Source organism: Gekko japonicus, unplaced genomic scaffold (assembly GCF_001447785.1).
Source record: "Gekko japonicus isolate JY-2015 unplaced genomic scaffold, Gekko_japonicus_V1.1 scaffold668, whole genome shotgun sequence".
NCBI classification, from domain to species: Eukaryota; Metazoa; Chordata; class Lepidosauria; order Squamata; family Gekkonidae; genus Gekko; species Gekko japonicus.
In genome coordinates, this window is record NW_015174861.1 from 530167 (window position 1) to 542265 (window position 12099).

Here is a 12099-nt window from a genome sequence, read left to right on the forward strand (position 1 = left end):
TCCCCAGTCAAACATAGATGGTTGATCAGCTTAATGCATTACAGCATAGTATAAATAATCTTCCCCCAACTCTGAACAAATGCCATAAAAATCAGCCTGCACTGTATCAGTTTGTCTGATTCCAAATTAGCAGTCTGTCTGCAAGATGTATTAGGACAGTTAAGAACTGCAACAAGGAAGCCATCTAAAGGTAAGCAAGTGGGTCCTTGCATAATTGACATTTTACCAACTTTAAGTGTTCCCTTACCTATCGTCTGAGCAGGTTTAACGGAACTGGGCTTGTTTTCTTGAGGGAGACTTTCGGAATTTCGCGTTGCAAGGGGCTTGGCAATAGGAGCTGTGGGTTTATCACTTGCATCCCCTGTCCATCGAAGAGTAAACTGGAGCGTTGGTCCCTGAGAAAACGTTTCAAATGGAGGCAGCCTCTGAAATAAAAAAACATACTAACTCATGAGATTTTCACAGAAGGCATTTGAAGAAACATTTAAGGGCTAAGTCCAATATAGCAAGTCTTCAAGTAAAGTTATAAAATATGACTTTTCATCATATTTACCGCAAATCACACGGGGGGGGGGGGCAGCAAGATGGCGCTGATGTGGCAATGACGTGTAATATGACACACTTCCCCTTCCATTACATCCTTAAGCTGGACTCCTGCTGATGAGCTATTCGGTGCCAAGGGAAGAGAATATTTTTGGACCTATGCATGCCATGCAGCTGAGGAGCTGGACTGCTGACCTTCACAAAGTCCCTCCATCCTTTCTGTTTAGATGGTGCATGTCAGCCCAAAGCGCAAAAGGAGAGGGATGTCATGAAGGTTTAGATTTCGCTAGAGTACCAGTCTTCCTTAGCTTTCCTTCCTCCTTGCTATTCATGCCAACATGATAATTGGGAGAGGAGACTTAGATGGACATACTTTCTAAAGCAAGAACATGAGGAAATTACCACCCTCTATGACTGACTGCCCAGACTAACTAACCCCTACTGTCTATTCTGTAGCAGTGGCAACACGAATAGTGAGCCTGGAAGATTACAGAGGGCACAGCTGAAAGAGTACATGCAAGGACATAGGCACCAGAAAGGGATACCACGTATGCACAAGGAGGTTGCGTGTGTGAGAGGGAGAGCGCACATATGTATACCAGGACCAAATGCATTCCCAGCCTCCTTCTCCCAGTAGATTACTGCAGGTAATTATAGGTAAACTGATCACTTCTATATCAAATTAGTTATGTAAAACAGGGTGGGAGACTACTTGTCTATTTAATGTTCACCAAACTGAAGAATCCAGTCACTCTAGATAGATATTCCCAATAATTTATCAGAACCATTTTGATCTCCCTTCTCAAAAACGCTGAATGATTCTCTGAAGTTTTACTCTACACCACACCCAGGAAAGAAAGAACCCCTGCAGTTCAGTGATATATGGACACAAGAATCTTGGATCTTTTTGACACCTTATCAGCCCTTCCCAGGCCTGGGCCAGTTGATTCCTGGGGTCCTAGGATTTACATGAACGGACACAAGGATCAGAGGGCTACACGGAGATGGGTGAAGGGGGCTGAAATCACTCTTCAACTGCAATCCAAAGAAGGCAGGGGTAATTTTGTCACTGTTGCCCTCCCAGTCCTGTGGGTATCAGTCCACGTGTCCTGCAACCGCAAGGATCAACTATCCGAGGGCCAAAATGTACTGCTGAGTGGAGGGGAATCAAAGGAAATACACATCCATCAGAACCTTCCACAGACTGAAGGAAGGCCCAGTCTCTTCTGCTGCAAAGAATGAAAGCTTGAAGAACCACTACTTTTCAGCTGCTACATATTTCGAAGACTGGAAGCAAATTCAGGAAACAATTTGGTTTATATACATTTAAAGATGACTTTCTAAAGAAGCAACACAGTGACTCATACCTTTCCATCAAGTATCGTCTCCCATGTTGCTCTTTTCTTACTAACGGGACACTCTTCCATTTCTTGCATGGCAACTTCATATTCTCCATCAAGAAGCTGAAGTCGTCTGTCATATGGAAAAAAGGATACACATTTACTGATATTCAATGGTCATGTCTTGATGGACAAGAGGCTGTCCTGTCCAGAGAGGTAAAACTGCCAACCGGCTGTTTTACACCTGAGCCTAGGGAGTGCTGCTTCAGCATCCAATCACCTTTAAGAGAGGGGATAGACTGTGCAAGGGAGGCACAACAGCCTGGAAGTCATGGCGACCTCTGGTGACTCCTACTGGGCACGGAGTACTTTCAGAGAAGTGGCTTGACAGCCTGCCTCTGGCCTCCCGGCCCTGGTATTCTCTGGAGATCTACTATGCAAAAACTTGCTAGGGTTGGCCCGGTTAACTTCCAAGATCTGATGAGATTAGGCTATCCTGGTCAGGGTCCCACTGTATGGATCTCCTCAACTGACTTACAGGAGCATGTCATACACGTATCATGATTTTATACATGGTACTTTACATGAATTCTTCATATGCATCTAAGTTGTGACCCAGGTCACATGCACATGGGGTCTTTTCAGGCTCTTTTTTTCTCCACTGAAGTCCCTTGTGCATCCCTTACTCCTGAAGGATGAGCTTACCTCTTTGTCTGTTATATAAGTGCTTTGAATTTCAAATCATTATTTTTTTTTAAAAAAACCATGCCTCACTTTTCAAAGGTGAGCTCTGGAAGCTCCCACCCCTGAGTCAACCAGTCTCTAGCAAGAAGTTATTAACCTACAAGGAACTGTATTCCTTTCCCTAGTACAGATTCCATGATTAGGGATGTGAATGGTAGAGAAAAAGTGGGAAAAGAGTTCCCTGACTCCCCTGCCATTTTTAAGCTGAAAAATTGGAGATCTGATGGTGTTCTAAGCAAAGAAATAAATGGTCTGTTTTGGAATGAGTGGTGTGTTCTAAGTGTAGTGTGAAAGCTTTACGTAAGACAACCGACAGAATTAGATAGTTGTTATACTTGTGCATAATGTATACATATTTAAACAAATCTGCTTAAATCTATGTTGTAACTAAACTACATAATATTGAACAGTTCAATATTTTTCACAAGTGTAACATGACAGCCAAATCTGTTGCTAGCCCTACTGTGATTGTATGAGACTGTTTGTCTAAATCAGAGTGCCCCAACGTGGTATCTATCAATATTTCACCCTGTACCTATCAAGCTTTTCAAAAAGCAGGCAGGGCTTATAACTGGCTGTCCTTTAGGGACGGGCATGAACCAGCTCATAAGCCAAAATTCGGGCTGAACTTGGGCTGGTTTGGAGCCCGGGAACTGATGTTTGCGGAAGGCACCTTCACCAAACATTTACCAGACTTTTGGCCAGACATTTAAACTTTCAGTTTTGCTACCCCACCTTCAAAAGGGGGGAAGCAAAACCAAAGGGTTAAATGGCTGGCAGCTATTTAAATCTTAACAACTGAGCAGACCCACAGCTCAGCTGTTAGGTTTAAATGGCTGTAATTTAATCCTTCCTGGGGGATCCCCCCCTTTCTCCTGGTCCCAGTGAGCTAGGAGAAGTGGTGAAAGGAAGTCCTTTCACATGTGATCCCTCCCCTTTCTCTTGGTCACAGCAAGCCATGGCCAGGAGAAAGGTGGAAGAGAATTCCCTTTCAGGGTGGTCCCCACCTCCTTTCTGCTGGCTGTGATGAGCCACAGTTGAGATAAAGGGGGAACTGAACTTGCCAGAACAGATTGGGTGGGGCCCATTTGGGTCAGTTCAGTTTGGGCTTCGGTTCATGTGCCACCCAACCCTGAACCGCCTCCTTTTAGGTTCATGCCCATCCCTACTGTCCTCATTCAAAGAAAAGGGTTTTCCTCAGCTGGAACAGCAGCTGCAGCCACTAGAAGATAACGAGGACTGACTTTCCTTAGTCAATGTGTGATTCCATTCCCCCTTTAATCTTTAATTCTTTTTTATTCTCCCTTCTCTTTTTTCCTCCCCCCTCAGGGTTTCCTTCCTTTCTATGATTCTTTTGTAAAGTGAGGAGGGAAGTACTGTGTTTGACTTCACTTTCTGCAGCAACCATTTGGGGTTTGACATCATCTCCTGCAGCAGCCATTTTGTAGTGGTGCTCACCATTCCCTTCTCAAGATTCCAAAGGTGCCCACAGGCTCAAAAAGCTTGGGAACCCCTGGTCTAAACACTTTATTCCAAAATGCTACCTCTCGAGGGGTAACATCAAAAACACTTATGTACTATTTTAACAGAGGTTGCTTGGGATTGCCTAATATAAAATTATACTATAGGGCAATCAAATGGGCAGATATGAAAGAATATGAAAGAATGATTTACGAAGGACAAAGAGACACTGGGTGGGATCCTATGACTCTCTTCCACTAAGTCTTCCTTCAACAGAGGGCGACTTCCTCCAATGGAGAAAGGTTTCCCTCTGATGAAGAAAAGCCTTCTTTTGCTGAAAGAAGTCTTTCTCCATTGGAGAGAAAAAAACTTTGTGGAAGGCAGTCACAGGATCCAGCGTACTGACTCTGGAATCTTTATTGGAAAAGGGACTGAAGATGAGAAGTATAAAATAATTTTGAAGTCCTTGTCTTTCACCTCTGACTTCTGCTTTATTTAATTATCAGCTTCATGATAGGTTCTCATTAAACAATTTTAATATCTTGAGGAATGGTAAATTAGGTATGTTAGAAAAGTTAGTGAATAGCCACAGGTTGCATTATGAAGCAATTACATGTAAAACAGAGGGAACACAACACTGACTTTTTCATGTTTACAAAATAAGGCAAATAGTTACTATCCTACTGAGAAAGCATAACTGAACAAAACTCACCTTGTATCTAATCAGCAACAATGGTATTTCTAACAGAAGAGAAGCCTACATCTATTCATTGTGACTACATTTATATACTACCCCTTCAAGGTACATGAAGAAATGGGAAAAAGATTTATGAAGTGATCTGAGTTCACAGGAAGGGAAATAGATCTGAGAAATAAAAATATCACTTCAAAGCCAATCTTGATGAGTTTGATTTTTTTGTAAAATACTTTTGCAGTTGTATATTTTACCTCACAATCAGCAATTAGATACAGAAATTTATCTAATATGTGTTGGAGATATGATTGGAGACATGCAGATTTGATGCATGTGTTTTGGAAATGTTCAAAACTTTCATTTATTTTGGCAAAAAATGTAGTTTATCAATGATACATTGTCCAATAATACACCAGCAGATCCTAAGATCCGGTTAGGATTGCTAACTGTTTCTAATATTGACTTCACCTACAGCTGCTAAAATGGCTACTGCAGCACACTGAAATATAACAGATCCCTTTATAAAATACTAGCAGCAAAGCCCGTTGTAGAAACAATATGACGAGCTGTAGAAAGTGGCTTACGGGCCTCTCTCCGTGCCATGCATTTCCACTGGCCTTGGCCAGGGAGTGCTGTCCCCAGTTGCTGAGCCAGTGCCAAGGCTTGGCCTTGGCCTCCTTCCCCTCCATGGTGCCAGGCCGCAGGAAGTGCATAGAAGAACTCTGTCTAGATCCGGCTTACACTCTGTCCCGTTGCTCTGCACCCGCCTTGCCTTCTGATGGGAACTTGGTGCGGGCAGCCAGCAGCTCTTGTGCCCTCTAATTTGGGGGTGGGGGAGAGACAGCGGATTCCCAGGGTGGTGGAACACCACACGGCAGGGCGCAGGAGCGGAGCCAGTGCTGGGCGCCTAGTGGAAGGGGCTGGCGCCCTCGAGCGACTCATACCAGAGGGCGGTGGAGCAGCCACGGGGCGACAGGGCCAAGCAAAGAGTGGAGCGCGGCGGTTCCGGACTGGCCTGAGCTGGGGCATAATTCAGTCACTGCTCCGCAAGGTAAGCCTCTCCCCCAAGGGGCCTGGCAGGGTGCCTCCGCTGCCTTCCACCTGGGTGCCGTCCCTTCCCCGGCTGTCGCCAGCAGCAGCGACCATCTGTTTCGCGCTTGCCTTCCAAGCGGAGGACGACTCAGGCTGGCGCACTTAGGCAGGATGGGACCCTGGAGTGAGCACTAGGCGGGCTCCCCTCAAGTCGGAGGTTGCTCCTCCCGTGCCCCTGGACTCTCTCCCGGGTGTTGATTACATTGTTCTGCACTGCTTGAAGTGCTGGCCACCCGAGGAGTGTCCATCCTGCCCGTCGCCTTGCACGACACTGAGGATGAGATACTGGCCACCCCTTCTGAGGGCAGGACTCCAGCAACGCAGCCACTGGATTGGCACACTGTTGGAGTGATAGGTCAGAGAGCCAAATGCTGTAGGAGCATGTGGAACGTTCACACCAAAACAGAATTATATATAAGGAGAGACTAGTCTACTTGTGTTCTATTTTCCATCTTTTTCTGTACTGGCTGAATCTTACTTATCACTTACCCAGGTTGTTATTCAGTAAAACTTTTTTTAAATTATTTTTCTTTGTTTCCTTATTGGTCTTAACTGTGCTTTGGAATCATTATAGTGTATTGCTATCATCTATACACTATTAGCCACCTGTGGCTAAGATCTGTGGATATCTACATCTGTGGATCAGGGCCATGTGGAGGGTAAAGAGATTTTTCTGCAAACTTGGGAGACTCCCCAGGTGTGCAAAAAAATCTAAAAATTAAAAAAAAAAACAGGGAGGTTTAGATTGCCCCCAAATAAAAAAGCATTCTCTTCACAAGTGCAGTGCAGCAGTCCGCAAGTCATACTGGGCCCAGCAGCAGCCAGGGTAGGCATGCTGCTGACACAACTCGGGAGCTGCGCTGGGCATGCTGCCAACGGCAGGCAATTTGAAGTTGTGCCCGGCCTGTCAACAGTGGAGGTGCAGGCCTGGGAGTCAAGCTGGGTGCTGGCCCACAAGAAAGTGGGGGGAGGGAATCCCCCCTGCAAGTACTGCTGGCCTGCATGTGGCTTTCCTCAGCATGGCCAGAAAAAGAGTTAATGGGGGGAGGGGAAGATAGAGAATGAGAGTTATAGGGGTGGTGGAGGGAGAAAGAGAAGAAAGTCCTAAGTAAGAAAAGGAGTAGGAGAGACTGACAGAAGTGGCAGTGAGAGAGGGGAATAAGCAAAGGTAGAGAAATGGGATGGCGGATGCCATAAGTTTCTTGCGGGTCTCCACTTGTTAACTATATTTTGTCTTCAAGAAATTTTTCACTCTAGTTCAGGATACCAGTAAATTAATTTTAAAGCTGTAGTTGTATTCAAGAGCATTCACCCAGGAGGCACTCATCTTATGATCTACAGTGAAAAACCTCTTCTTAAATACAGCCTTACATAAGCAAGTCATTTTCAGCTGACAATAAATCTGTCTCACTATCGTGCCTAACTTCAGGTTCCCAGGGAAGAGGCTCTGAACTTTTTATAGTGATACTATAAATCAAGTCAAATGTAGCTTGTATAAAATTAATGACACAAAATCTGATTTAAAAAACCCCTTTCTTATTAAGGAATGCAGAAGTATTCAACCTAGAGATTCCTCCACACTTTAAGAATACTGCTGGAGAGCCCTGCATTTTTGTATTCACCTTCCACTCCATGGTCCTTCACAGGAGGGAAGAGCCATTGAGAAGATTCTTCATTTATTAGACTGTCCAGTGCAATCTGCTCTTAAAAGACAGAAATGCCATTTCTAAATTTCTGCACTAACACCAAATGTAATAAAGCTTCAGCCTACAACTAAGTCCATTATACAAGCATCAGCCATTATTGATGAGGGGGTGGGCAAACTGATATGGAATTTCACATAAATTTTTTTTGCCCGTGCTGCAACAACAGGAGTCAGTAGATGGGAGATCAACTGCAAGAACTGTTAGGAGATGCAAACTCTGACATTCTCCTGATAGACAATAAACTGAATCCCAAATTAGAATGGGATAATGATTGACAGCTATGGGAGGATTTCAGAGCCTCATCTAATACAAGGGCAATGAGTAGTTGTTCAGTTCTATCGTGATTTGGGCTGTGGTGGCTCAAGTGGTTAAGACGCTGAACTGCAGACCGGAAGGTCGATAGTTCAGCAGTTCAAGACCCAAGTGCCACATGGCGGAGTGAGCTCCCATCTCTGGCCCCAGCTCCTGCCAACCTAGCATTTTGAAACTGCAAGTAGATAAATAGGTACCACTTTGGTAGGAAGGTAACAGCGTTCCATGCGCCTTGGCGTCTAGTCATGCCGGCCACATGACTACGGAAACGTCTTTGGACAGCACTGGCTCTTCGGCTTGGAAACGGAGATGAGCACCACATCCCTAGAGTCGGATTGTACTGGCTTTTGAGCAAGGGAAACCTTTACATTTACTCTATCCTGATTGCTGCAAGGCCTATTTCAGCCCAAACACAGTCTCACAAAGATTCCAAGGAGACATTCCAATTTCAGTCTTTTAACCATTCAGATCTACTCTTAATCATCTCTCCTAGTTGGGAGGAGGATCCACAGTGCTAGAGGAGAGAGTCTTCATTCTGCTGTCAGTCTTCAGAAGCCAAGTACTTGCCCTCATGAAATTACCCTCTACATCTTATCGTGGATAATCCATGGCATTTAGCAGTGAGGAAAAAAGTTAATTATAAACAATCTGGTTTTCTCCTTGCTGAGTTAACCTCCCAAAGCAAAATAATGGCCTGCAAAGGATGTGATTGATTGCTATAGGACAGGAGTCCTATTAATGTTAAGGTTGCTGTTCTCAAGTGTTCCTAGCCTTTTGCCCAATTTTCATCATTTTTAGCTATCACTCCCGCTGCTTGTCTACCAGCCTCCCCATTACCATTCCAGCATAGACCCACGCTAGCCTCCAGGTCTGTTCTCCTCAATTAATCCTACTGTGTGGAAAACAGATAGATATAATTTGCAGCAATGTTAGATTATTGATTCTGTTTCCTGAAGACAGAAATAATTGCTTAAATATTCATTATTTTATTAAATAAAATGACTGTGAAAATGGCATGATGCTTCAGAAAGCAACAAGGAAATAATGTACAAAAGTAAAGAAGACACCCCCCCACACACACACTGGTACAGGACACAAGATATATGCCAGCTCAAACACCTACCTATTCTGAACATTCAAGTTTCAACAGACAATCAAATCTATTCATTATTATGTATCAGTGCACTGGATCCAGCACAAAATTTCTGCTTGTGCTAAACCTCTTTCAGAAGTGGAAACACAAGAATAAGACTGCAGTAGCCACTTATGCCTAGTCAAACTTATAGTATCCCCACTTCTGTTTCTGCAAGATCTTGTGCTACCTATTTCTGGGCACTGTAATTTGTAGGGAGGAAAGCATCTACATTTCCACACTGCTGGACTGAAGCCATTGCATGTGCATAGTAACTTGTATTTTAAATAGAGGTGAGGCACAAGCATGTCTCAGTCAATTCTTATAAGATGCAATGACTAAAATTATTCTCAAACATATTCTGGGATAGAGGAGTGTCCAAAAAAGGTCTGAATTAGTACAAAAGACAGTAATGAAGATGAAATGTCATAAGAGAATCTTTAAAAAATAGTTACCTGTTTTTATCAAATACAGTCATTTGTGCTACAAAAGTCTTTTCTCCATCTTCACGATTGGAAGAATTGCGTTTTCTTCTAGCTGGAAGCTCCTCATTTACATCTGCATTTAAGACAGGGTATAAATACATACATTTACTGGTATGCTTGTTTAGTAATAGAGATGCTGAATTTGATTTAATGGAGTTGCTATTTTTAGAGAAAGCATGATCAATTGGGGAAGTTAAACCTCGCCCACCCCATTTTAGTTTGATGACACAAAGATAGTTGGAACATTTATATTTCCTTCTGCCTTAATTTTGTAGCTGGACAGACAGGACAACTGGACTATCCTACATTTCTGACAACTCTAAACTCTCCATGACATCAGGCTGACCTAAAAATACTGCTTTAGCATAGGTTAAACAAAATATATGCCAAGCAATGGTAGCAGTTAATCATATAAGCAACCACAGAGGATAACAGCATTCTCTGGTCAGTGGGAGACTTAGGGGAAAAACGAGGCTGGCCTAGAGACTTCTGATCAACTAACACCCTGCCCCCCCCATTACAGAGGCCTACAAAGAACTGACCAATTAGTTTAAATCAATATGAATTTAAATTACGATCCCCACACACTTCTTGGCTCATGTAAAGCTGTCTTACTCTTCCTCCTGACTCCTACTTCTCTGATCATTACATACTCTCCATTTATCCTTTCTTTCTTTTGCTTCTGGGGTACATGTCCCTTACCTGCACTATTTCCAGTGTTCCCATACCAGTGCTCAGCCATCTCATGTGTGGGTTTAATCCCAGCTAAACATATACACTTCTTAAAGAAGCAGGCTGAAAACTGTTAAAATGCCCTGAACAAATGAATGCTGAATCAACAGACCAGTTCAGTCAATTTGTAAGAGGCTTCACCACCACAAACACAATTATAGCTTTCTACCAAACTCAATGGTCACATGCCTATTGGCATAGCAGCAAAATGGGGTTACCCTAGACAAAGTTCCTGCACACTCAGGGAGCTACTACGGTAGGGAAAAAATAGTTTATAAATTAACCAAATAATCTCTGAGCAGGCTTATTGCCTTCAGGTAGTACAAAATACCAGAGGCAGCTGAACAAAAAGGGAGAAACACAGACTTGACCAAGCCAACATCAGTTCAGCATTTGGGAGGGGAAAGACTGGGGTTGAGAGACACGTGCCACAAGGTCTGTATCTCTCAATCCCAATTCCACACCAACCCCAATATCCAGGTACAATAGTCTTTGAAGCTAAAAATCCTGAGAGCAGGGAAATGAATCAGTTAGGATTCGAAGAAAAGCATTTCCTCCAATCCTAATTACAGTTCTCTCCCCGACTTTTTAAGTCATGAAGGGCACACATCACTAATAGTTTATAATATCCTGTAATGGGATGTATAGGAAATTAGGGTCAGTGTGCATACTATAACGTCAGTCTCTTGATTATACAGAACAGGGAGAGTACATCTCACACACACTACATTGCCCAGATCTGGAAACTGGCAAGCAACTTCCTGTTCAGCAATCAGCACTTATAAGGCAGTTACCCTGCAATGCTAGACTTCTTTGGTGAAGAAGCTCATCTAGCCCCACACCTCTCCAGCAGCACATATTATTTGCACTTTTCTAATTGTTCACCCTCCTCCTGTTCATGATCCTACCCTCAAGGAAGGCTAGTGAAGCACAGAATACCTGGGCAATTATATCCTTGTATTCTGCTGCCCAGCTAATTAAAGGGGAATACACTAACACTGGCAAAAAGGTGGTGGAACATGAAGCTAGGGGAGACCGATGACACGGGTGACTGACTTTAGATATGTGCAGATGTTGTTTGAAAGAGGACATGTGTTTTAGAAAGTGGACATGTAAAGAAAATATGAATTTCATTCCTTTCAGACCATGACTTTAAACAGACATTAAATGGAGCTTTAGAAAAAAAGTTAAGCTCCAAAGTGCTAAAAAGTGTTAAATGTAAATATCCATAGTAAACATTCCTTTGTAAACAGGGGCTCCAACACGCACAACATACACATGGAAAATGCCTATTGTTCTTTCAGGAACACAGAGGGACATGGTATGGTTTCCCTCAGAAGCCACTAGTAAAAGACAGCCAAGTTTATGGTGGCTACTGGACATTCCTCATGACTGAGAAATAGAAATTCAAGCAATGAGATATATCAACAAAACTCCCCAAATCTAGTATTCCATCTTATGGTAGACATCCCGTGCTGGAGGTACTGTCCTTTACTTCGAAACACAATTAATGTCCTGTGTATTGACTATGTAGCCAATGCCAAAATTTCATTTTAGGGCTATATTTCAAGATGCATTTCAAAAGGAACAACATGAAGTGTAACATTTACAGATTTTTCTAGTCATCAGGGTGTCTTGTACAATAGCAAGTTTCTAGCCAACACATAAATATATTAACAATGACTTATGTCCACTATGAACCAGTTAGTTCCAACTGCCTTAATACAAGTTTCAAAATACATCCATAATAGCAGCAAAACTTGAGAGAAATGTAGGATTATATTTAAGGACTTGGGCCCAACCAAACATCTCTACAAACAGAAGGATTTCCATAAATGAAGCCTGACTTGCTCACTTC

At 43.1% G+C, this 12099-nt stretch overlaps 1 protein-coding gene across 1 annotated transcript in view; it reads right to left on the reverse strand.

The window, feature by feature from the left end:
• SUZ12 (SUZ12 polycomb repressive complex 2 subunit) overlaps window positions 1–12099 on the reverse strand; it is a 37777-nt gene that overhangs the window by 9288 nt on the left and 16390 nt on the right. The window contains exons 9-11 of the mRNA XM_015424694.1: window positions 9480–9582; window positions 1911–2016; window positions 248–425 (exon numbers count right to left, since the gene is read on the reverse strand). Of these exons, the coding sequence (XP_015280180.1) occupies window positions 248–425; window positions 1911–2016; window positions 9480–9582 (387 nt within the window). The remainder of the gene's footprint in view (window positions 1–247; window positions 426–1910; window positions 2017–9479; window positions 9583–12099) is intronic.